At 44.0% G+C, this 24,138-nt stretch overlaps 3 protein-coding genes across 4 annotated transcripts in view; all 3 read right to left on the bottom strand.

Annotated features, from left to right (window-relative positions):
- LOC115560655 (uncharacterized) overlaps positions 1 to 24,138 on the bottom strand; it is a 553,265-nt gene that overhangs the window by 221,184 nt on the left and 307,943 nt on the right. Inside the window, exons 8-14 of the mRNA XM_030380069.1 lie at positions 15,824 to 16,111; positions 11,317 to 11,394; positions 9,925 to 10,038; positions 6,099 to 6,221; positions 5,585 to 5,854; positions 3,648 to 3,776; positions 2,082 to 2,207 (exon numbers count right to left, since the gene is read on the bottom strand). Of these exons, the coding sequence (XP_030235929.1) occupies positions 2,082 to 2,207; positions 3,648 to 3,776; positions 5,585 to 5,854; positions 6,099 to 6,221; positions 9,925 to 10,038; positions 11,317 to 11,394; positions 15,824 to 16,111 (1,128 nt within the window). The remainder of the gene's footprint in view (positions 1 to 2,081; positions 2,208 to 3,647; positions 3,777 to 5,584; positions 5,855 to 6,098; positions 6,222 to 9,924; positions 10,039 to 11,316; positions 11,395 to 15,823; positions 16,112 to 24,138) is intronic.
- LOC115560657 (uncharacterized) overlaps positions 1 to 24,138 on the bottom strand; it is a 360,390-nt gene that overhangs the window by 241,773 nt on the left and 94,479 nt on the right. The gene's annotated exons all lie outside the window — the stretch shown is intronic.
- Positions 1 to 24,138, bottom strand: part of LOC115560696 (caspase-1) — an 87,276-nt gene that overhangs the window by 7,602 nt on the left and 55,536 nt on the right. The window lies entirely within an intron of this gene.

Below are 24,138 nucleotides of genomic sequence, written 5' to 3'. Positions count from 1 at the left end.
GGGCTGGTCTGGAGAGAAAATGCCAGGGCTGAATTTTTCTCCCAGTCCACCCCTGGATCCCGCTGTATTACAACCCAAGCATAGCATGTGTGTCACTCAATGAGACTCATTCAAGTTTACTTTCTGTCTGTTTATTGAACATAAAGTGATACTCCAGGGCTCCAGACTAACTTTTTCCTTGGGTGCACTGGTGCGCCTAAATTTTTAATTTGGGTGCACCAGCACGTATTTATGGTGCACCCAAGTTGTAAGTTGTTGAGAGGGGGGTGACAGCGTCTGGGCCCCCGGGCAGCTGCACCGGTTGCACCGTCGATATTTACGCCACTGATTAATAATATTTTCACCATTAAATAAATGCCTTCAGTAAGACCTGGGGGGTATACCACGAACCTCGTCGAAGATACCCAGGCTTTCTTGGGAAAACCTGGCTCGACAGAGCCGCAACTCGCAATCACAGTTAAATGGTACCACGACGCTCACTTTAGATTCAATTAGTTGAACCAGGTTTTCCGCTTTAGGTTCAAAGCGCATTCACATAAAAGGGGCGTTTCTCGCATCATTTGACTCACCCTTATGCAAAATAAATCACGCAAGAGCGGTGTATTTCATCCAAGGCGAGCAATGTATTATTATGAACTCCTACGAGGAATTCAAAGTTCAAATCACAGCCAAGGGGAACACGGTTGCCCATAATATGGCTAGGGTGGCGTGCTGGCAAAAATAGCCGACCGTGTTAATTCGTAAGTGAAAAGATTCTGCATATTGTCTAAAAAATATTATGTATCATCATCCCTTTTACCCCCATATATGTGGGGCCCCATGAATTGCGAGCCCAAGTACCGGGAATTCACTCGATCTCCGACCCAATATCGGACGTGCACGTCAAGTTGCTTGCTTTTAGTGGCGTGGTTCAACGTCTCAAATATCAAAACAAAATCAGCCTTGTTGACGCTGCAGATTCGCTCGTTTCGGGTGAAAGGCGCTGGTCCGAAGCGAGTTATATACGCCGTTTTGTCCCTTCCAGCAGTAAAGGTGCTCGCGATTTGAGAGTCAGGGAACATCAAACCGATCAGATCTCCTATCCCCTCATTCGAGTTGTAGGACTGGTGCTTGACCATTGTGTTTAGAATCCACAACACCTCCGCTTTCACTGTTGGTGTCGCACCAAATGCTACCCTCAGGTCAGTGCTAGCAGGGCGGACCGTCTGCGGCAGTGGCGCCGGGGCAGAGATGCAAAACGTAGAAATTGCTGGGGTCTGTGTGGCTCCTGGCAGAGGTTTTATGTTTTTGGCTCTGCATATGGCTGACGACAGTCTTAATCCCCATGGTGCCGAGCTTGAATGAAGGCTACTTTTGCACGGAATGCATCTGGCCTGTTCTGGGTTGGCAACGGACGCTAGCCAACCTCGGAAACGGACGTCTTCTAGGCAACTGATGTTGAACTTGCATTTACCCATTGTTCCAGACTAGCTAGCAAGCGCGCAGACATCCGTTTATATATGCAGCTAGCAAGAAAGTAGCCCCTCGTACATCTCCTTCCCGAAAAGTCCCGCGAAAAAAAAAAAAAATTAAATAACCCTGCCCCGACAAATTTAAGACCTCCGAGTTATAAATTTAAGACCAGCATGAGATTTTTGATGAATTTAAGACTTTTTAAGGCCTTAAATTTAGAAAAATGAATTTAAGACTTTTAAGACCTCCGCAGACACCCTGTACTTGCGCTTGGCGCTTCTCACTTGCGTTTCAGACCGTTAAAATAGGGCCCTATGAGTTCTATGACCGGGATATGGATGCAAACACATCCATTAGGAACTATGTCTGACCAAGTGTTTTCCAGCCTTGGTCATTTGAGAAGCTAGAGAAATAGATTGTGTGGACTATGTTGGGTTCCATAAAATCATGTGAATGATTTGTACGAAACAAGCCATAGGTTTGGAATTTATATCCCAGAATCCCAACAGATTCCAGAAAGCAACACACCGTTGACCTTGTTTAAAAAGTATGCATTTATAAAATGAGTTCTTATTATGTTATATGATTGATGTATGATGTATTATGATGATGATTATTTATCAACTCACCCAGCATCCCGTCACTAGCCGGCATTTTGAGGGGCAGAGATGAGGACAGCTCACCAGGAAGGCTCCCCTGTCCGCTACTGCATGACAGCTTCTTCTTAACAGGTTTAGATCGATTCTGTACAGGTCCTGAAAGACAAATAATGATAATAAATGGGTTTGTTTATAAATGGACTCAAATATTATTTAAACACAATTATTCAAAATAACACCTGGAACAAGAATAGACTGTAAAATAATGTGGGAAACCCTGATGGCTACTTGTCCTGCCCCCCATTTGGGCCCTTGGTAATTAGCCACTTGACAAAGTACCACAGCTTAGTAAACTAGATTGCTATTGACTTATCATATCAATACATTAGGCCTCTACTGGATTACTGTTTTCGTGAGTTTCCCTGAAGTTAGGGGGTAAGGCCATATGACGCCATCGACATGTGACCGACGGCAACGGGCCGTTACTGTAAAGTAAACTATGGACATCTCTGGGTTTGAACATTGTTGGAAACTTTAAGGCGTAAATGTTACATATTAGGCCGTTACTATCTGAGGGATTTATTATAGACGTGTTTCATGGAAATTTTAACTGATGAATGTTCATCAGGGCAGATGCAGGTGTTGGCAGGGCCTGGTGCTGGAGCACTGAACGGCTAAAGTACCGTAGTTAAAAAGCATTTTTTCAGCATTTGCATGTGAAGTACCTAACCTGCCTTCCCATCATATGCTGGTTCTTTCCAGCGTCACCAACTTATTAGTTGCAAAGGCGATTTGATGGCCACACTGGGATTCTGGGATATTCTTTATGTTGACTGCTACTACACCAATGCTAACGCCTTCATTAAGTTGGTTCACAGTTGTCATCCCTTTCCTACTTTATTTTCTTTTATGTGACCCAAATTGCTCTTTCTTGGGGAAAGACGTGACTTTACTGGTGCTAATTAGCAGGGCCGTAGCACCAAATCCTGGGCCCCTATACTATAGGTACTGATGGGTCCCCCTGCGCCAGGTTGTTGACGGGGGGGGGGGGGGGGGGGGGGGGGGGGACTGGCCAAAAGGTAAAAAAAAAGTTGTTTTTTTTTTGGTCATGGGCCCCCCCCTCTGCCTTGGGCCCCCCCACAACTGTCCCCTTTGTCCCCGCAGTCCGACGGCCCTGCTAATTAGTGCTTCATCATTAGCAGTCACTCAGTCAGTCACTCCATGTAGCTGATCACTGATCAGCTGCGTTTCTGTATTTTTTGAGAATCTACGTTCAGCGGTGGAATAAACCATTTTGTGCCTTCTGTAAGGGGTGACAGTTAGCCACCAATATTTTTTTCTTTAGAAAGTTTAGTCACTTAACCTTCTATTCAGCCCATGTTACTTAGGACATTATTTACTTAGAAATAAGAAATTGCAAACAAAAAACAACTTTTCATCTCAGGCTTTGAGGGCCCTCCCCCCATTGGGACCCTGGGTAACCAGTCCTACATTAATTATCTGGTGACGTGAAATGTATTTTGAAAGGAAAGTACCATGATATAGACTAGAGGGTTATGCAGGTCGACTTACTAAAACTAGGAGACTTCAACTCACCCAGCATCCCGTCACTAGCAGGCTTTTTGAGGGGCGGAGACGAGGACAGCTCACCAGGATGGCTCCCCTGTGCGCTACTGCATGACGGCTTCTTCTTCTTACCAGGTTTAGAACGATTCTGCACAAGTTCTGAAAGACAAATCAAGAGAAATTGCAGATGGATTATTTTTTTATTTTTTTAACTCAACTACAATAATAAATGGGCTTGTTTGCGTGATAGACTACAGACTACATTCAAATATTATTGAAACACAATTATTCAATATATCACCTGGAACAAGAATAGGCTGTAAAATGCTGTGGGAAACCCTGATGGTGTGGTAGAAATTAACCTTACATTCTATGTTAAACTATGATTATTATTAGGCCTACATATCATATATATATACTTTAATGGTGGAGAAGAGCTGATCACCTCTAACCTAGATGTTGTGTGCCGTGTGACACCAGTGAGTGGGTCCAGGATATTCTCACCTGATGGGCCATGTGGCACATCAGTGAGAGAGTCCAGTCTACTCCCAAATTGATGTACTCTCTGAAGACAATGCTTACATTCACACATGTGCATCATCACTGTTTGTATAAGGATAATATATGTTCTAAGGTCACATTGGGATTCAGAAGACATAGGAGTATGCTGACATCCACACAGTATGACCCTGATGGGAAATTCTATATTTGATGAAAGTCCAACTTTGTATTGTGTAAGGATTGGGGATATAAGGAGCTGTCCGGGATTCATTCGGTAGTGTGTATTCGCGAATACCATTCAGCTTTGTTGTCTCTCGTTTGCGGGTGGCAATAAACTCTCCATCTATGCTTGACCTGGACTCCCCGATTCCTCTTGCTTTTTAGCTAGTTGAAGTGAATTAGATAAGTTATTAGAAATCCCACAACATTGGCTACTTGTCCTGCCTTTTCATCTCAGGCTTTGAGGGCCCTTCCCCCATTGGGGCCCTTGGTAACCAGTCCTGCTCCCCGCCCCCTACTATGACGCCCCTGTGTGTGGTTACGGGGTAAAGGCCATATGACGCCATCGACATTTGACCGACGGCAACGGACCGTTACTGTAAAGTAAACTATGGACATCTCTGGGTTTGAACATTGTTGGAAACATTTTGGATTATGCAAATAAACAATTCAACAGAATATATCACGTAGTATATTTAATGCGTAAATGTTACATATTAGGCCGTTACTATCTGAGGGATTTATTCTAGACGTGTTTCATGGAAATTGTAACTGATGAATGTTGGATTTCATCAGGGCAGATGCAGGTGTTGGCAGGGCCTGGTGCTGGAGCACTGAACGGCTAAAGTACCGTAGTTAAAAAGCATTTATTCAGCATTTGATATGAAGTACCTAACCTGCCTTCCCATCATATGCTGGTTCTTTCCAGCATCACCAACTTATTAGTTGCAAAGGCGATTTGATGGCCACACTGGGATTCTGGGAAATGTTTTATGTTGGCTGCTACTACTAATACGCCTTACTGAAGTTGGTTCACAGTTGTCATCCCTTTCCTACTTTATTTTCTTTTATGTGACCCCAATTTCCCTTTCTTGGGGAAAGACGTGACTGTTGTGGTGCAGGTCAGTTACTGTTTTTGGGAATCTACGTGCAGCGGTGGAATAAACCATTTTACGCCTGCTGTAAGGGCTGACAGTGAGCCACAACTATTTTTGTCCATACGAAGTTCGGTCGCTTAAACATTTATTCAGCAAATAAAAAGGTATTTACGACATGATTTACTTGGAAACAGAAAAAACACTTTTCATCCCAGGCTTTGAGGGCCCTCCCCCCATTGGGGCCCTGTGTACCCAGTCTCTCCCCCCCCCCCCCCACACACACACACACACACACACACACACACACACACACACACACACACACACACACACTATGACGCCTGTGTGTGTGTGGGTGAAGAACGTTACCTTTCAATAACTGACGAGCCTCGACCGGTAGGTCCTTCAGTTTTTCCAGGCCTCTCAGCAGGTCCTGTGCTTTGGCCTTTCCTGGTGGTCTTCGGTGCTTCCACAGCACCAACATCTTGTATTTATCATGAAGCAAAGTTCTATGTTTTGCCATGATGTCGTCCAGATCTTTGGGCTTCAGCCCCAGGTAGATGGCCGCCGGCTTCCACTCCTTTCCCAGCTTTTCGGCCACCTTCAGGAGCTGATTATCGGTCAGATCCTGCCCTACGTCTGGAAAAAGATGAAGACAATTCACACAAAGGCAGGTCAAGTTCCACCTATTGAGATGATGTACCACTCAACAAAAATTTAGATATTACCACTTTAGAAATGGGTGTGAGGGTTAAAGGTGAGGCTACAAACCTGAACCAAACATAAAGGTACCCTATCATTAAGACCAATGAGCCAAAGAACACAGCACCACCATCAACAGCACACAAACACAAACCCCCTGTGTGTGGTTGAAGTACTGTACCTTTCAATAACTGATGAGTCTCGACCGGTATGCCCTCCTGGCCCTTCATACCTCTCACCGGGTCCTTTGCTTTGGCCTTTCCTGGTGAGCGATTGCAGCTTTTCCTTTTGGTTTTTTCACCTGCTTTTGAGTTGGAAATCCTTGGTCAACTCACTTTTGTAACACTGCATGACAACTCAACACGACGCATGGTTGAACTGAGATAACATAAACCGTATATTATACAGATTTAACATAGACTGTATATAATACAGATTAAACATATTTAACATAGACCGTTTAAAAATAAAAAACGACCTGCCTAAGTAAAGTCTTTGGGCCCTATCTTGCATCCGGCGCAAGTCACTTAGTCACTGACGCATGTGTCGTTGCTAGTTTACAACTGGCGCAGAGCGTTCTTTTCCCACCACCGCCACTCGCCGGTAAATTAGGGAATTCGGCGAAAGGAGGAGGCGTGTTCTGGAGCATACAATTGCGCTACTAACCAGGAAATACCTGGTTTAAAGTCAGTGGCGCGTTGTTCAGATGCTATTTTAAGGGTGCATGCATACATGCGCATGCGATGCATACGGATTGCTTGTGCACCTCGCGCATACACTTTGCTTCTCTCATCTACACGGACAGCAGTTCCCATTTTTGCAAACCAAACATAATTACAAGGAAAATAAAATATTACCACACAAGGAAAATCATTGTGGTGTCCATAAAGATAAAATAAATAGGCATAAATCTAGCGTACACATTTACCCAAATTATTCACGCGAATTGTAGGATCAGACGCCGGGGGGAGAGGGTCTACCGGCCCAGACACACCTATCTCTCCCTGAGTGAGGAGGAATGCAGGCGTAAGCTACGCCTGACCCGTCAGGCTGTCACAGATATCTGCCATCTCCTGGCAGATGAGCTGTGGACTGATGCACGCTGTCCCTATGACCTCCCCGTTGAAGTGAAAGTTACAGCGGCACTGCATTTCTATGCATCTGGGTCGTCCCAGCATCCCCTTAGTTCTATTGGAAGCATTTCACAATCGGAAATAAGTTTGGCTATACATGCAGTTACGTCAGGTCGAGTCCGACATGCTGGGGAATTCATCAAATTCCCTGTTATACCTGACAGCCAGGAAAGAACAAAGCAGGAGTTTTGGACCAATGGGTTCTATGAACATCCTTACTGTACCGACAGATAACTTGTTTCTCTTTCAGCGTCTGCTAAGCGCTCCTCATGTGTAAGTGTAGTGGTTGCAAAACAGGAAGTGTGTGCATGTTGCCAACATCTGTTCCTCCAGCGCCCGGAGCTTAGGCTTAGGACGCCTGCTGAAAACATATATAACAATCATGATTATGTATCATGTTTGTCACATATCATGGAATTTATCAAAGTGAGTCCATGAATCAGAATGTATCGTTGGTGTAGCATTATGTGAAGTACCAGCTGATCATAGATTTGGATCCAAAGAGTTAAAGAAATCTTTGGGATTTCTCAACCTTGAGCCTATTTTCTATCATTTTAGGTCTAAGTGACTAATGGGAGAGTGATTTATAAGATCCTTCCAGCAATGATTGAAAACACTGCAGCAGTAATCCACAAAAAACGTCAATCAGATCATTTGGGGCAAAGCGCCCGTCGATGTAAGTCCTCTTAATGTGTTTGTTTTACCACTGACCGGCTCACATTATATTTAAGCATTAACCCATTTAGGCCTAAAGCGCCTGGAAAAAATGCCTGTAAAACCTATAGGCGATTTCAGAAAAGCCCCCAAAACCTGAAGTTTTTCCAGAAATTCAGCAATTGTGTCAACGCCTACTAAATTACTGGTTTCTCAGCCCCTGTAACAGATAGGAACACAATTCAAAAAGTATTTGAGAGCTGACACCTGTGGCTTTCATGGGAAATTTGAGTTTTTATTTACAAATATTTACAATATTTACATACAGGTAGAAAAGTAAAAAAATATGTAAAAGTGCAGGAACAGCAAAAAACAGTAAAAGAAATAATCTACTATTAAGCTACTATTTATACTTGTATGTGATTGAATAAAAATACTATGCAAAAAAACTGTCTGTGTTTTAAATTACATGCACTTGTATGTGATGACTACTGAATAAAAGTATTATGCATAATACAAATACAATTGCATTCCATCCTAAGAAGTAGCGTAATTAAAAGATACAGGCTATAATTTGGGAATGTATAGTAGCCTAGGCCTTATTGTTCTGGAGATCGCAGTTAGGTGTGAAATTCCAAAGAAGCTCTATTCTTTGGAAGAGATGTATTGCTAGTCTGGAGATCGCACTTAGGTGTGACATTCCAGAGAAGCTTATCTGGTTTTACGCAGCCGGGTGCTTTACGCATCTCCGGGACAGTAATACATCTCTTACATATAAACTGTCGTAATTTCTTATTACAGCATCATCACAATCAATAAGTATTACTATTGATAAGTATAAGTTACATTCCAGAGAAGCTTATCTGGTTTTACGCACCCGGGTGCTTTACGCATCTCTGAGCTTCACCCCTGGTGTCCTGTTGAAGGCACTCTGTTGATTTCGATGGTAGTTGTCCGTCTTCCAGTTGGTCTGGAAACCCTCAAACTCCCCTAAATCATCTTCTTCTTCCTCGTCGTCATTCACGAACATGTGCCTTAACCATAATTCCCGGTCAATCGGTTCGTATTCGTCATCAAAGTACTCGGCCTCATCAACATCTTCGAAGCCGAGAAACTCCTCGAAATCGCTACCGTCAGAAAAGTCTTCAGTCTCAATTTCCGCCAAACTTGCTTGAAGAAATTTCTGAACTAAACTCACGAGGAACAAGTTGACACCTATATGTGTCTATTCTGATGCATTTCATTGGCCCAGAGGCCGACACTTTGGGCAAAAACCCCCCTTATACAGAAAAACGCTTTCCCGGCTTAAATGGGTTAAGCATTATACAACTTCTTTCTTTACCTTTTTGACCACGGTCTGTTTGTTATTGTGTCCATCCAGGTCTGATCTATTATTAATTTATCTATTTATTCGTGACTCCTATGGAAGAATGTCACAGGGAACTCTATCATTTTATATTAGTTCTTAGCTCTCTCCCCTCGCCACCCTTTCATCTGTTTCTGTATGGCCGCGGTGGTGGTGAGGTGAGCCTTCTCTCTAGTTTTGGTCGGCACTATATTTTAAGGACATTCCTCCCCTAAAACTTTATCAGAAGTGAATTTGGTGATGAGATAGCATGCGAAAGTTGTTATAAAAACATTGCGTTCTTGGTCTGCTCTTTTGTTTACCGCTCCTCACTGGAATGCCAAAATGAATTCTGTGGTATCTGTGCTGCCAAGTTCCTTCAAGATACCAACCGCTGCATCCTGGGTAAAATGGGCGTGTCGAGAACACTTTTAAGCTAGATTGCTTTTGACGCATCATGTCAATACATTAGGCCTCTTCTGGATTACTGTTTTCGTGTTTCCCTGAAGTAAGGGGATAAGGCCATATTACGCAATCGACATGTAACCGACGGCAACAGACCATTACTTTACGTTGTTAAAAAAAATTATGTGAGATCTTATTATGTTATTATATGATATACTTTTTAACTGGTGTGTGTGAAATGTAGAACGTGAAATCTCGGCCCTACTGGTTATGTTACATCACAACCCGCGTTTGCTAGTCTGCACATCGAAAATCTTACTTTCAAGAGATGTTAGCCCTCCCCCTTACCACTGACACCTCAATAAAATGACAATCAGGAAAACGCTACCCTGCGCATGAAAGCGCAAAAGTGAGGGGTAGGGGTGAGGGTTTGGGTGAAGGGGTGAATTGAGATTCACCATTGAACTCACCCTGCGTGCTACCATGCATTGCAAATGGAAGTGAGGACTCAGAGTCCACAGGGCCGGACAGCTCAGACTTGGACAAGCTCCCCTGTCCGCTACTGCCTGACGTCATCAGAGGTTCTGAAAGACAAATCAAGAGAATTTGCAAATTACATTAAATATTTTTTTGTTTTCTGAAAAATACTGAAATGTAACATCTGACTTCCTTGAATACTACTTAAACATTATTGTGTCAGTGTGTGTTCAAAATTTCACAAATAACCCAGAGTTATATTCAACATGACCTGGACAGGTTTTTCATGTCAACTTACAGCCCACATGAAGTACACTGTAAACATATATAACATGTCACATATCATGTAATCTATCAAAGTGAGTCCATGAATCAGAATGTAGCATTAGTGTAGAATTATGTGAAGTACCAGCTGTTCATAGATTTTGGTTGAAAAAGAGGTAAAGGAAACTTTGGGATTTCTCAACCTGGACCTAGGCACCAGGCTTTATCACCTAAAACAATCGAAACTCAACCTACTCCTCGACTGTACACTAAAAATGTAATTTCTATTCAAAACAAAAAGAACCCTTTCAAACTGCTTCTGTAGTTAATTTTATAAAATAAATGTTATACAGTTGTTGGCCTGCTTTCCTTCAACCATTGTCGTCCGCCGTCTGCCCTGTTAGCTGCAGTGGTCCGTGGGGCGAGACGGTCTGAGAGAGCTACTAGCTAGCTTGCCCCAAAATTCGAAATCTACTCAGTTGATTCCTCGCCTAAAACTTCATAAGAAGTGAATTTAGTGATGAAATAGCATACGAAAATTAAAAAAAAACATTGAGTTCTTTGTCTGCTCTGCTGTTTACCGCTGTTGGAATGCCGAAATGTATGTTTATTATAGCCGTGTTTGTTGGGTGCCATGCCGTAATTCCGACGCCTCATTGTTCCGACGTCTCAATGTTCCGAAATATTTCCCATTAGATCGACATGCCACTATTCCGACGGTTCAATGTTCCGAAAACGAAACCCATTGGTCCGAAGGTCCGTTAGTCCGACTTTTCGAACTGGAGGCGCATTAGGCCGACGGTTCAATATGCCGAATAGGAAAAATAGTTTTATACCTCGCTCGCTCCCTCTCCCTCTCTCTCTCCCTCTCACTCTCACTCTCTCTCCAAAATACAACCTAGGCCTACATATCACGTTCACGATGAATTTTGGAGGGCAAAAAGACAACGCTTCACTTCATTTCGACACGGTGTTGCAGCACCATGGACAGAGAGCGGAGGTCTAATTCTCAACACGGGCACGAACACACACACACACACACACACACACACACACACACACACACACACACACACACACACACACACACACACACACACACATAAATGTAGAAGACTTACTGTGGGAAGGTATTTTGGGGAACGTCGGACCAGGATAGCTTTCCTGTCCGCTACTGAATGACGGATTCCCACAAAACCCTGAAAGACAAATCAAGAGAATTTCATTCATTTCGAACAAATGAAATAAAAATAATAAGTTGAGTAATTAAAAGAACTATCGTGTTTGTTCATAGTTCAAATGAAATATGAACAAACGTGTTTGAAGATGGCATAAATTAAAAAAACGTTAAAACTATTCTCAGATTACCACTTGTGGTATTGTTGGTTCAAGATGCCACAACAAACAAAACTGATTTCTCAACATCACCTTAACTTCTGTGTTCTTCTTAATTCATAGCCTACGTTAAGTACACATAATGTACAAGATTTAAGATTTTGGGTGACATTCTACAATTGGCTGTCTGTTGCAGATAACGTAATATGTGACGTTATTTTTTAAGACAAGGAATCAGAATGTATTGTTAGTGTTGATTTATCTTAAAAACCAGCTGTTCTTAGATTTGACAGTTCTAAAGACAGAGAGTAGAAAATACCAAAAGAGAGCAAGGTTATGAAACTAAACAACTAAGAACTGCCCTCTCCCTCTTTGCTCTCTCGCTCTCTGCGTTTATAGTCATAATAATGAATATATCCGCAAGCGGTGATTAACAGGGTGCGAGCAAAATGAAATGTCAAGAACACACTAATGGAAGATATATAAAATGACATTATGAAGGGAAGATGTTCCCCTTAATGTAATACTGTTCCTTGCTTTTCAGTTTGCTGCAGAGCATCGGTCGAATGTCATGTTCAGCTTGTTCATAATGCTCAAATCGTGATTTGAACTCACTACCTAAGGGTCACCAGTACAAGGCATTATCCCATTGAGCCACTGACAAACATGAATTTAGCCTCATTCACAATGTGAAAATGTCTATTGATAAGCAAACAACATCAAGAAAACTCTAAGCACACATTTCTCAAGTGAATTAAGGGCTTTCTTAAAAGCATATAACTGGAAATTAAATATGTGTAGTCAAGAACACTAACAGAAGAAATTTAAATATGACAGGTAATTATGAAGGAAAAATGGTTAACGAAGAAGTTCCCCTTAATGCCATACTGTGTCTTGGCAGTGAGATTCTTGGAAACTTATGAGCCGGAATGTTGATTGCCTGATGAGTTTTAGGCGCTGTTCAATGCTGTGTTTCCCATGGCATGAAAATTTCCTTCTATGAGGTTTCTAATAGGAGTTCTCCTAGCCTGCCTATGGTCCCCAAGTAGTTAGAAATGGCGTTCCGGTGTAAAACGAGCACTAGGTATCCTGCTCCGCCTTTGAAAAAATTGAAACTCAGATGCGCAGATTAGGAATCTGGCCCCATATGTCGTCATAAGGGGCCAGGTTACCTCCCCTTTCTCTGCTTTGTCCGTCCAGAGAATTTCGGCCCGCCAATGAGACAATGAGCTACGACCGTTTGAGCGCCACATGTGTGTGTGTGTGTGAATACACACACTGTACCGCAAGTGTGGTACACTTCTTTGTTATTTGGATAACCGTTCTGCTGTTAGTGTTACGGCGCATACTCAACACTCAACATAAGGTAAGGTTTGCGTAAAGCTCCCATTTGGTGAAAAGACTAGACTGCGTCGGGTTCTCTGACGTCTCCGGTACTTCCACAACGAGACTCGTAGTCGGGATTATCTCGGCCAAGGTGGAGACGGAAATGGGGGGAAAGGAACTTTGGCTTTGACTTAGGGCTGGGCGATATATCGAATATATGCGATGTATCGTGAGATGTTCTCCAGGGGATGTGTAAAATGCCCCTGTCGCGAACATCGAATACAAATTGGCACGCAATGTTTCTTTTTGCCGCCGCCGGCATACTCGTTGTGCTTTCACGCGACGGGGCGTCAAGATCTCATACAAAGTGAACGTAGGCGCCACACTTTCGCCGTGCACAGGCGAGCGCGTTCACGAGGATTTGTGGCGCGAAAAATTCGCTCGAGTTGAAATATTTCAACTTTGATGCGAATTTCGCGTGATGACAGCCAATCAGCGTTCAACAGCGTGGCCACTGAGTGACATGTGTAACGTAACAGCCAATCAGCGTTCAACCGTCAAACTCGGTGCAGTGCAGTCCGGGGTGAACTGCAGCATGGAGGAGAAAGTGATTGTTGCCGTTTGCGACTCCCGGAGCTCTATATATAATAATATATAATATAATATAATTCTTTATATAATGGCCGTAGCGTGGGGTGCTCATAGGGATTGGGCTTCTCGGGGTTTGTTAAACGCACAGTGTTCCCTTCTCTCGCTCTTTCCTGTGGCTCTCTAAACACACTCACTCCCCCCGCCCATTACGAGTCCACGAGATTCTCATGGACGCGCGTTTGTGACGTAGTCTGGAAGGCGCGCTGCTGTAGGTGTGTGTACCTCCGACCGGTGAGTGAGAACAGCCAGAGAGAGAAAAAAGGATGGAAAAGGAGGATTTGGTGTCAAAAAAGAATAGCACTGGATCCTTCGTCTGGCAGTGTATATATAATAATTATTATTCAAACTGTTAATAAATAATTAACGGTTTGAATAAATGCTGTGTTGGTAAATCTAACTTGCTGTGATTTTCCTTTTCTTATGTTCTAAATTGTTCCAATAGAAAGCACTAATGAGTTTAAACAATATGTTGTTTCATGTAATCTACATGCAGACTTATGTTTCAGTAATGCTAGAATTATTACTGACGTAACATTATGCCAGACATGGTTGAATCGAGCATTTATGATGTGCTCTAGAGGAGATTCAAAATATATCGAGATATATATCGTGTATCGAGATAGAGTAAAAAAATATCGAGATATTCATTTTGGCCCATATCGCCCAGCCCTACTTTGACTCCCAGATTGAACCGCGACATGTTGGAGAAAGGGATTTTTGATAGTGTCCCGCCTGAGCCCCGCTGCCGGGCGACGGCGGTGGTGCTCTGGCAGTGGGGCGCATGGTTCATGCTGTTTCCCTGCAGGACACAGGTTGTTCATGAGCATAATGTGGAGCAGGGTTTGAGCCAGTCTGGAATTGGCGTTTTATTAAATGGCGTATATCGGACTGTGAAGGTCCTCGACCTCCTTCATAAAAAATAATGAGCCCTATCTTGCATCCGACGCAAGTGACTTAGTCACTGGCGCATGTGTCGTTGCTAGTTTACAACTGGCGCAGAGCGTTCTTTTCCCACCACCGCCACTCGCCGGTAAATTAGGGGTTGATCATGCGCCCAAAGGGGCTGTTCGGCGGAAGGAGGAGGCGTGTTCTGGCGCAAACGGTATTTTGCCGTTTCTGAATACCATTGCGCTACTGACCAGGAAATACCTGGTTTAAAGTCAGTGGCGCGTTGTTCAGATGCTATTTTAAGGGCGCATGCATACATGCGCATGCGATGCATACGGATTGCTTGTGAACCTCGCGCATACACTTTGCTTCTCCCATCTACCTAGCCGCACATTCTTGGTAAATTATTTGGGAAAGAACAGCTGATGCAGCGGTAATAAGTTGTACTTTTAAATCAATGCATCTGCAAACACCGTACAGCAAACACATATTTTCTTGACAGAGTCATCGTGTAGGCCTACATGCCCATAACTTTTAGGATTGATGAGTATTTGATCGTGAAAAACATTTTTACCGCGAGTGAGTGTTAAAAAGAATGAATGAATGCGGGCGCGCGTGTGTGCTCTGTTTAAACACACGCAAACTAAACACGTAACGCATAATACAATCAATGGCAATGTCTATTACCGCGGGGACACATGCATATTAGGATAGCATACAATACTGATAAGAAACAATGTTTATAATGTATTGCGTATATCATTAAATAGAAACACAGTTACCGCATATCAAATGTTATATCATATACGTTTTCTTTGCCGAAATTTATTTGAGGACTCAGTATTTCTGAAGTTGTGGAAGAAAACCCCTTATTCCATGTGTGAATTAGGCCATATTATTCGGCAATAAACTGAGCCATTTGCAGTTTGAAATTCATGTGCATCTGTCTCATCGGAGACTGCAGACGTGCTGTCAAAATATCAACTCGTCCGATTCAAATGCGCTCATGGCTCTTAAAGGGGATGGGAGCTTGCACTCTCAACTAGGCTGCTTCAGACCAACCCTTTTGACACTTGCGCCGCGACGCAAGTGTCATTAATCCGCCTGTAAAATAGCGATAGCGCCGTAGAACCGCCCACAAAGCTACTTGCGCTTTGCGCTTCCCACTTGCGTTTCAGACCGTTAAAATAGGGCCCAATGTGTGTCCCCTGTTCCTTCATGAATTAAGCTGCTGCCCAGCACCACTGCTGGAATGTGTTTTCCTCCTCCCCGTTTAGAGCAAGAGCAGTTCAGTCACTTAAACGTTTTATTCAGTATTTACTTAGAAATAAGAAATTGCAAACAAAGAACTAGTTTTCATCTCAGGCTTTGAGGGCCCCCCCCCCCCCCCCCACTACGAAGACCCTGGGTTTGGGTTAAATACGTTACCTTCCAATGACCGACGAGTATTGTCCGGTAGGACCTTCAGCCCTTCCAGACCCCTCAAGAGGTCCTGTGCTGTGGCCTTTCCTGGTCTTTGCTCCTTCCACAGTCGCAACATCTTCCGTCTCTGCATGAACTCAGCTATCTCTTCTTTCTTGATGTCCTCCAGAACTTCGTTCTTCAGCCCCAGGTGGAGGGCCGCCTTCTCCCACCTCTTTCCCAGAGTTCTTGCAACAACCTGGAGCTGCTCAGCCGACAGATCCTGCCCTGGGGAGCGGGTTTCAAAGACTTTGTCTGGAAAAAGAAACAACGCAATCCACACGCAGTCGGGTCAAGTTCCACATTCTGACGATGTACCAAAAATGCAGATATTACCAATTTTAAGATTGGTGTGAGGGGTTAAACCTGAACCAAACCTATAAAAGGTATCCTGTCACACTAACACCACACACACACACACACACACACACACACACACACACACACACACACACACACACACACACACACACACACATTTACACAGGAAATGTTGTTTGGTACATGAGCTGAAATAAAATCACCCTCAAAATAGGCATGCATTAAATTCTCTTACATTTTAAGTGTAATTCCGGCAAAAAATTAACCCAGGATCTTTGTTTTGGCTTGTATACCCATCAAATAAGCCCTCTAGATAATATTTTCATTCAAAATCGAGTAATGTTTGGCTTCCATGTTATTGGCTAAGGGGACTGCGAACACTTCAAAATCTGCATTTTTAACCATTAATACAGCTCACTTCTTGACACTTGGCTGTTTTAAATGTTTTAAATAGTTGAGAATGAATTGGGGGAAAGGAACTTTGGCTTTGACTTCCAGAAGTACATGAACCACGACATGGAGGAGAAAGAGATTGTTGGCCGCGAATGGCTCCCGCTTGAGCCCCGCTTCCCGCTGCCGAGGGACCACCGCCTCGGCGCTGCAGGAGGCGGTGGTGCCTAAGCACTGACTGCTGCCGAGGCGGTGGTCCCTCGGCAGCGAGGCTCTGGCCGGGACAACCATGGTCAACAATCGCAAGCAACAATCCCTTTCTCCTCCATGTCGTGGTTCAGTCTACTTCAGATTGATGTGGACGTGGAAGAACCAGAGACGTCGGAGAACCCAACGTGGTTGTTTGAGATTCATGATATCGTCTGGAGGCTCACACAGCTTTTGGCCGTGATAATATGTATATATATATAGATATCTATGTATCCTATGATATTATTTAGATGTAGAGCTCCAGGACTCCCGTGTATTCTAGAATATTTACAGAACACCGCTAAAGGCCGTGTGCACCTCGCCATGGCGATACATCCACTGTAAACAGGGCGCATGGTACCGTGGCTGCAGCCTGCTCAGGGCCACACCCCCACCCTCCTCCTTGACCCGCCTCTGTCCTCCTCATTTGCATTAAAGCTACAGCCACCGAAACGGCGCATTTGGGGATAACTCAATGTACGACTGGCTCGTAGTGGCTGTAATTCTGCAACACGGCTGAATTTCGGGAACGTCTTCAAATACTGTGTTTGGGGTCCACTAATATCTATATTAAAGCATCCATACCGTAGCATGCCATGGGACCTACTCCTGCTACGCTAACTAAGTTGTTGATGCTTCGTTTTATGTGCAGCGACCCTAATCATCAAGCTTTCGCTGTGCCCCTAGCCAATAACATGGAAGCCAAACATTGCGCCGGGCAAACTCTATACTCGATTTTCAATAAAAAAAGTATCTGGAGGGCTTATTTGATGGGTATACATGCCAAAACAAAGACCCTGGGTTAAATTTTCACCGGAATTACACTTTAAGTAGATCTTCGACTTGAAATCATCTTACCTTAAAGAACATAAACTGTAGAACAATGTACAGTCCACGCCAGCTCCACTAATACATAATGAATCAAATCTCCCTAAGACTGGTGCAGAGTTTGAGTGACAGGTCTGATTGCCATCCCTCACCCCTAATTACTATTGGACAGGTGCCCAACTCCCACCCCTTATACTAACGTTATTAGGTTAAATCAAAGCGTCAACTCAACCTCACCTTGGTATTGAATGATGTTTGTAAAAATAATTATAATACCGCCAATTCTTTTAAAAAACCGGCCCAAATTGTATGTACCCGCCCAATCTGGCAACTCTGACCGTAAAGGAAACAAGTAAACAAGAGCTTGGGTTTAGAAGAAGCCAATTTCAATTTACATTGGGGGACAGTGAAGTTTAAAGAAAACATGTTGTGCAAATATATTGCAGGAATTTGGGCAGAAGGCTTAATGGTAATGCTTTGCGTGGATGCCGCTTAATAAGCATATAAAATTAACCCGTTCACTACTACTCCTGTGGGCTTAATATTCTGGCCGGAATAGCTGTTATAAGACATGTATTTGTGTTAATGAACTGGCGTTGCACTTGTAATATTGTCGCTATAGGCTACTTTATTGAAACGTTGAAGTTGCGAAAGCATCCGGTGAAAATAACAAAAACTGAACACTTGTTTTTGTGTCGTGTGTGATGTGCAATCTGGTTGCGGAGTGACATAAGGAAAGATTTGATTGTGATGCTGCATTACTCTAGCTCTGCGGTATTGCAAAGTGGTGTGCGTGTGCGTTGTTGCTGAAGATCAACTGTCTTGTTGTGGATGTTATGCAGCAGCGCATATTGTGGCTGTGTTGGCTGTATTGGCACCTTATATGAAATTTGTGTGCATGTCTGAGTGTTTGGGGGTTGGCCGTTGGTGGAGTTCGTTACCGAAGGCCCGACTTAGACCTGCTCCAAGTGTTGCTACCTTGCCGTGGTGGGGCAGCTTGTGTGCTTCCATGATTCTGAGAGCTATGCCGGCCGGGGTTTTTATACCCCTGGCAGGTTTTACCAAGCCGGAAAGGTCAAAGAGGAGGGGACAGACTAAAAACAACACCTGGCCCTCCAGGTTGGGGGTTGGGCGTGGGGTCAACAACCCCACCCCATAAAAAGTATCCTGTTACAGAAACGTTAACAAGGGAAAAACAAGACACCTCGGACTTGAGAGAAGATGGATCTCCTTCTGGAAGAGGTATTACGTGCGGTGGTGAAAGCCGCTTGGAAGCTGCCGTGCCGAAGACCATCCTATCAACAAGGGCCATCACCACATTCGGAACATGGAACGTTAGAACAATGTACGAAGCTGGGAAGACCGCACAAGTGGCTGCTGAAATGAGGAAGCACAACCTTGCCATTCTTGGAATCAATGAAGCAAGATGGACCGGATCCGGACAGAGGAGGCTCACCACAGGAGAGCTGCTGTTGTACTCGGGCCATGAAGATGTCTCTGCACACCATACGCAGGGAGTGGCTTTGATGCTGTCCAAATCTGCACAGAGGGCACTCACAGGATGGGAGGCACATGGCCCTAGAACAATAACAGCTTCCTTCAAAACCGATAAGGAGAGAATAAGCATCAACATCATCCAATGCTACGCCCCTACCAACGACAGTGAAGAGGAAGACAAGGAGCAGTTCTACAACAGACTACAAGCCATAATCCAGAATTATCCTGCAAGAGACATCAACATCGCCATGGTAGACTTCAATGCAAAAATTGGAAGTGATAACAAGGGATACGAGGAGATCATGGGAAAACATGGTATAGGAGAGATGAATGAAAACGGAGAGAGATTTGCTGACCTATGTGCCACCAACAGCTTGGTCATAGGAGGAAGTGTCTTTCCGCACAAACGGATACACAAAGCCACTTGGATCTCACCTGACCTCTCCACTGAGAATCAGATAGACCATGTGTGCATCACAAAGAAGTTCCGAAGGTCCCTCCAAGATGTATGTGTCAGAAGAGGAGCGGATGTCGCATCGGACCACCATTTGCTGATTGCAAAGATGAAACTGAAGCTTAAGAGAAACTGGACCGGGGATAGGAATCAGATACAAACAATCAACACAGCACTTCTACAGGACCCATTGAAGAGAGAAGAATTCAAGCTCATACTGAAGAATAGGTTTCAAGCATTACAAGAACTGACCGAAAAAGACACAAACATCGATGGAACATGGAAGGCGGTGAAAGAAGCAGTGATCACAACATGTAAGGAAACACTTGGACCACGGAAATATCACAACAAAGAGTGGATATCAACAGAGTCACTGGCAAAGGTTGAGGAGAGGAAAAGAAAGAAGGCAGCAATGAATAACAGCCGCACCAGGGCAGAAAAAGCAAGAGCACAAAAAGAGTACTCGGATGCAAACAAGAGAGTAAAGAAAAGTATCAAAACCGACAAGAAAAAATACATAGACACCCTAGCTAGAGAGGCAGAAGAGGCAGTCAAGCACAGAAACTGGAGAGACCTGTATGCCACCACCAAAAAGCTTGCAGGAAAGTTTAGTAAATCAGAAAGACCTGTAAAAGATAAGGAGGGGAAGCCTATCCCTGGAGAGGAAGGACAGAAAAGAAGATGGAAGGAATATTTTGAGGAGCTGCTCAACAGACCAAACCCAAAGGACCCACCAGACATCCAACAAGCAGACAAAGATCTACCAATAAACTGTAATGCACCCAGAAAGGAAGAGATCCGCAAGGCCATAAAGAAGCTTAGGAACAACAAGACCCCAGGTCCCGATGGTATCCCAGCAGAGGCAATGAAAGCCGACTCGCAGACCATGGAAGAGATCCTACAACCTCTCTTCAAGAAGATCTGGGAAGAGGAGTACATCCCAACGGAATGGAAGGAGGGACACCTCACCAAGATACCGAAGAAAGGTGACTTAAGTAAATGTGCAAACTACAGAGGTGTTACACTGCTATCCATCCCAAGTAAAATTTTCTACAGAATCATATTGGACAGGATGACAGATGCTGTTGATCTCCAGCTCAGAGAACAACAGGCTGGCTTCCGCAAGGATAGATCATGTATAGATCAGATTGCAACCCTGCGCATCATCCTAGAGCAGTCACTGGAGTGGAACTCACCTCTGTATGTGAACTTTATTGATTATGAGAAGGCCTTTGACAGCTTAGATAGAAAAACACTCTGGAAGCTGCTCAGACATCATGGAGTTCCAGAGAAGCTCACCAACATCATCCAAAAGTCCTACGGAGGGATGGTCTGCAGGGTGATCAACAGAGGGCAACTCACGGACGCCTTCCAAGTACACACAGGAGTAAGGCAGGGATGCCTGATGTCACCATTTCTCTTCCTTCTGGCGATAGATTGGGTAATGAAGCAATCCACAGAAGATAAGAGAAATGGCATACAGTGGATGATGTGGACACAGCTAGACTACCTTGATTTTGCAGATGACCTGGCCCTTCTCTCCCATACCCAACAGCAGATGCAGGATAAGACCAACACCATCGCAACCAACTCAGCTCGCCTCGGTTTAAGCATCCACAGGGGGAAGAGCCAGATTTTCAGGGTGAATGCTGCCGATACTTCGCCCATCAATCTGGAAGGTGAAGCACTTGAGGAGGTAGAAGAGTTCACCTACCTAGGCAGCATTGTTGACAAACAGGGCGGAACTGATGCCGATGTACGCGTTAGGACTGGCAAGGCCAGAGGAGCATTCATCCAACTTATGAACATCTGGAGTTCAAGGGACCTGGCCATCACAACAAAGATCCGGATCTTCAGCACCAATGTAAAGTCAGTTCTGCTGTACGGAGTCGAAACATGGAGAACCACTGTGCGCACCATAAACAAAATCCAAACCTTCATCAATAACTGCCTTAGACAAATACTCCGTATCCACTGGCCCGACACCATCAGTAACAAAGATCTGTGGCAAAGAACCAACCAGCGACCTGCTGAGGAAGAGATCATCAAAAGACGTTGGAGATGGATAGGACATACTCTCCGCAAACCCGCCTCAAATGTAACAAGGCAATCTTTGAAGTGGAACCCCCAAGGAAAAAGGAAGAGAGGACGACCAAGAAGATCCTGGTGCAGAGAGGTGGAGGCAGACACCAAGCGGATGGGCTACACGTGGGGACAGCTGGAGAAGTTATCGCAGGACCGGGATGCTTGGAGAACCCTTGTTGACGGCCTAAGCCCCAGTAGGGGTAAAAGGCGATGATGATGATGACGCTACTGCTTTTTAGCAATATAGCATGCGTCGGCCCAGAACTAATTCATTGTGTTTTAAAAAATTTGCGTTCATATTTTTGTAGTCTATTCTTTTTGTAGACTACTCTGCTGTTGGCCTTGATGGGGATCATCTAACAACATTCCTGCGTCCCCCTCCTCCTACAGAGCCCATTTCAGCTCTGTGTCAGTGGACAGTTACAAGCCTACGAACGCCGTTAGAGCAGTGCACGAGTGTTCATGTCATGTTTTGGGAAATGCACAGAATTTTTTACGAACGTTCCAAAGATCATTTGCGAGAATGTTCGTACAAGCGTGGATCCATCGTTATCGGGAAACTGGGCCCAGTATCACTCCCAGGCTGCGGACTCCATTGGAGCGGCGGACACTAACACCGTCCATGGTGAGGATTCACTTTATGAGTTAGGAGTGGGTCAAGAGAGCATGTGTTAGGGCCTTATCTGACTAAGCTTTATCTTTGGTGGAAGAGAGGCTGACCCCTGGGTGTACGGGGGGGGGGGGGGGGGGGGCTCAAAAGCAAGGGGGGGAGGAAACAATATTGACATTGGTTCTGTCTAGTTTGTTCATGAAAAAAATCTATGTATTTATCAAACATGACGGCAGAGGAGATGGGCAGAGAGTCAGTCAGTTTTCTGTAGAGAACAGCATTCTTTGAAGTCAACTTGAACTTGAATCATCTTAACTTGTTACTGTTATGTATCTACTAGGGCTGTCAACGAATATTCGAAGTTCGAATATTCGTTCGAAATGTATCCAAAAACGCGAATTCGAACGTGAAAATTAATATTCGAATGTGAAAAAACACTCCCGCGGTACATGCGCCTCTATCTGCTTTGTGAATGAGCCTCTGTCTGTTCGCGATGTCCCTCATAATATTCGAATGTGAAAAAACACTCCCGCGGTACAAGTGAAACAGACTAGTATTGTGAAGAGCGAATGTATTTTATCCCCTCGGGGTTTCCGTACTTGGATATAGGTATTCCAGCTCGGCTATGCCATTCAATAAGCATCCGAAGTAGAGCTCAGGGAGCTAGTAGTCTGGCTGGTGAAAGCTGCTATAACGCAATGTTCTCGGCAAAGTCCGAGACAGCTTTTTTTTCATGAATCCGAACGGTGCGTAGTGCTGGCCCTTTCGCTGGCATGGTGGAAGACGTAGGCGACATGCATATTTTTCTTTATCGATTTTAATAGGCCTTCTCGATAAATGGTAACTTGGTAAGCAAAGCAAGGAACGTTACCACTAGCATACTTTGTAACATTCAGAAGCGGGCGTCTTCTTCAGATTACTATAGTTTGCGCGCTTGCAGGTGTGGTGGTGAAATGCAAGCGATACAAAGTTGTGGCTTTTCATGATTAGGCCTCCACGTTACTGGGCTGTTTATAGGATATATATGTATCCCGCTAATTTGAACCATGGTTTTGTCGCATTATTGACATATTGACGGCAACTGCGTAAAATAGGCAACCAGATATTCGAATAGTTCGAATTCGTGATTTTTTTCCAAACGAACATTCGAATGTCATTTTTGAGCAATTTTGACAGCCCTAGTATCTACCCGCCCAATCTGGCGACACTGACCGTAAAGGAAACAAGTAAACAAGAACTTTGTTTTAGAAGAAACCAAAGGTTTCTTCTAAAACATATAAAGGTGACATATGAGGTTTTTGAACAAGTTAACATAGTGAGTTGAATGAGTTCCAGAAAACATGTTTTTGAAGCTGGTTGCTGGATATAGCTTTTAGGAAAAAATATCTTACCTACCGCTTTCAGTCCCTTCAGAATGCGCTGTTTCTGGTGTCTGTAGCTTTAATGCAAATTAGCTGCTGCCCATTGCATACAAATAGGCTGTCAGAGTGAACCGCAGCATTGAGTTGAAGTGATTGTTGCCGTTTCCGGACTCCCGGAGTTCTATATATCTATGTAATATTATATGATAATAAGAAAATAATATTAAGGTAATATAATAATAGGCTAGGTAATATAATATATAATATCACGGCCAAAAGCGTGCACCTCTGGATGATATTATGATTGAATCATAAAGACTGCGTCTGACGTCTCTGGTACTTCCACAACAAGTAAAGGCTCGTAGTGGGGGTAATATCGGCCATGGTTGAGAAGAATTAGGGGAAAGGAAATGTGTCTGAAATGCGCGAACACCTCCACCCGCCCAGCGCTCGTCCGCTGGTCCACAAAATGTTATTTATGCTCTGA

This window comes from Gadus morhua, chromosome 16 (assembly GCF_902167405.1).
Source record: "Gadus morhua chromosome 16, gadMor3.0, whole genome shotgun sequence".
Classification (NCBI taxonomy): domain Eukaryota; kingdom Metazoa; phylum Chordata; class Actinopteri; order Gadiformes; family Gadidae; genus Gadus; species Gadus morhua.
Note: the sequence above shows the minus strand (reverse complement) of the source record. Positions and strands in the feature narration are given on the sequence as shown.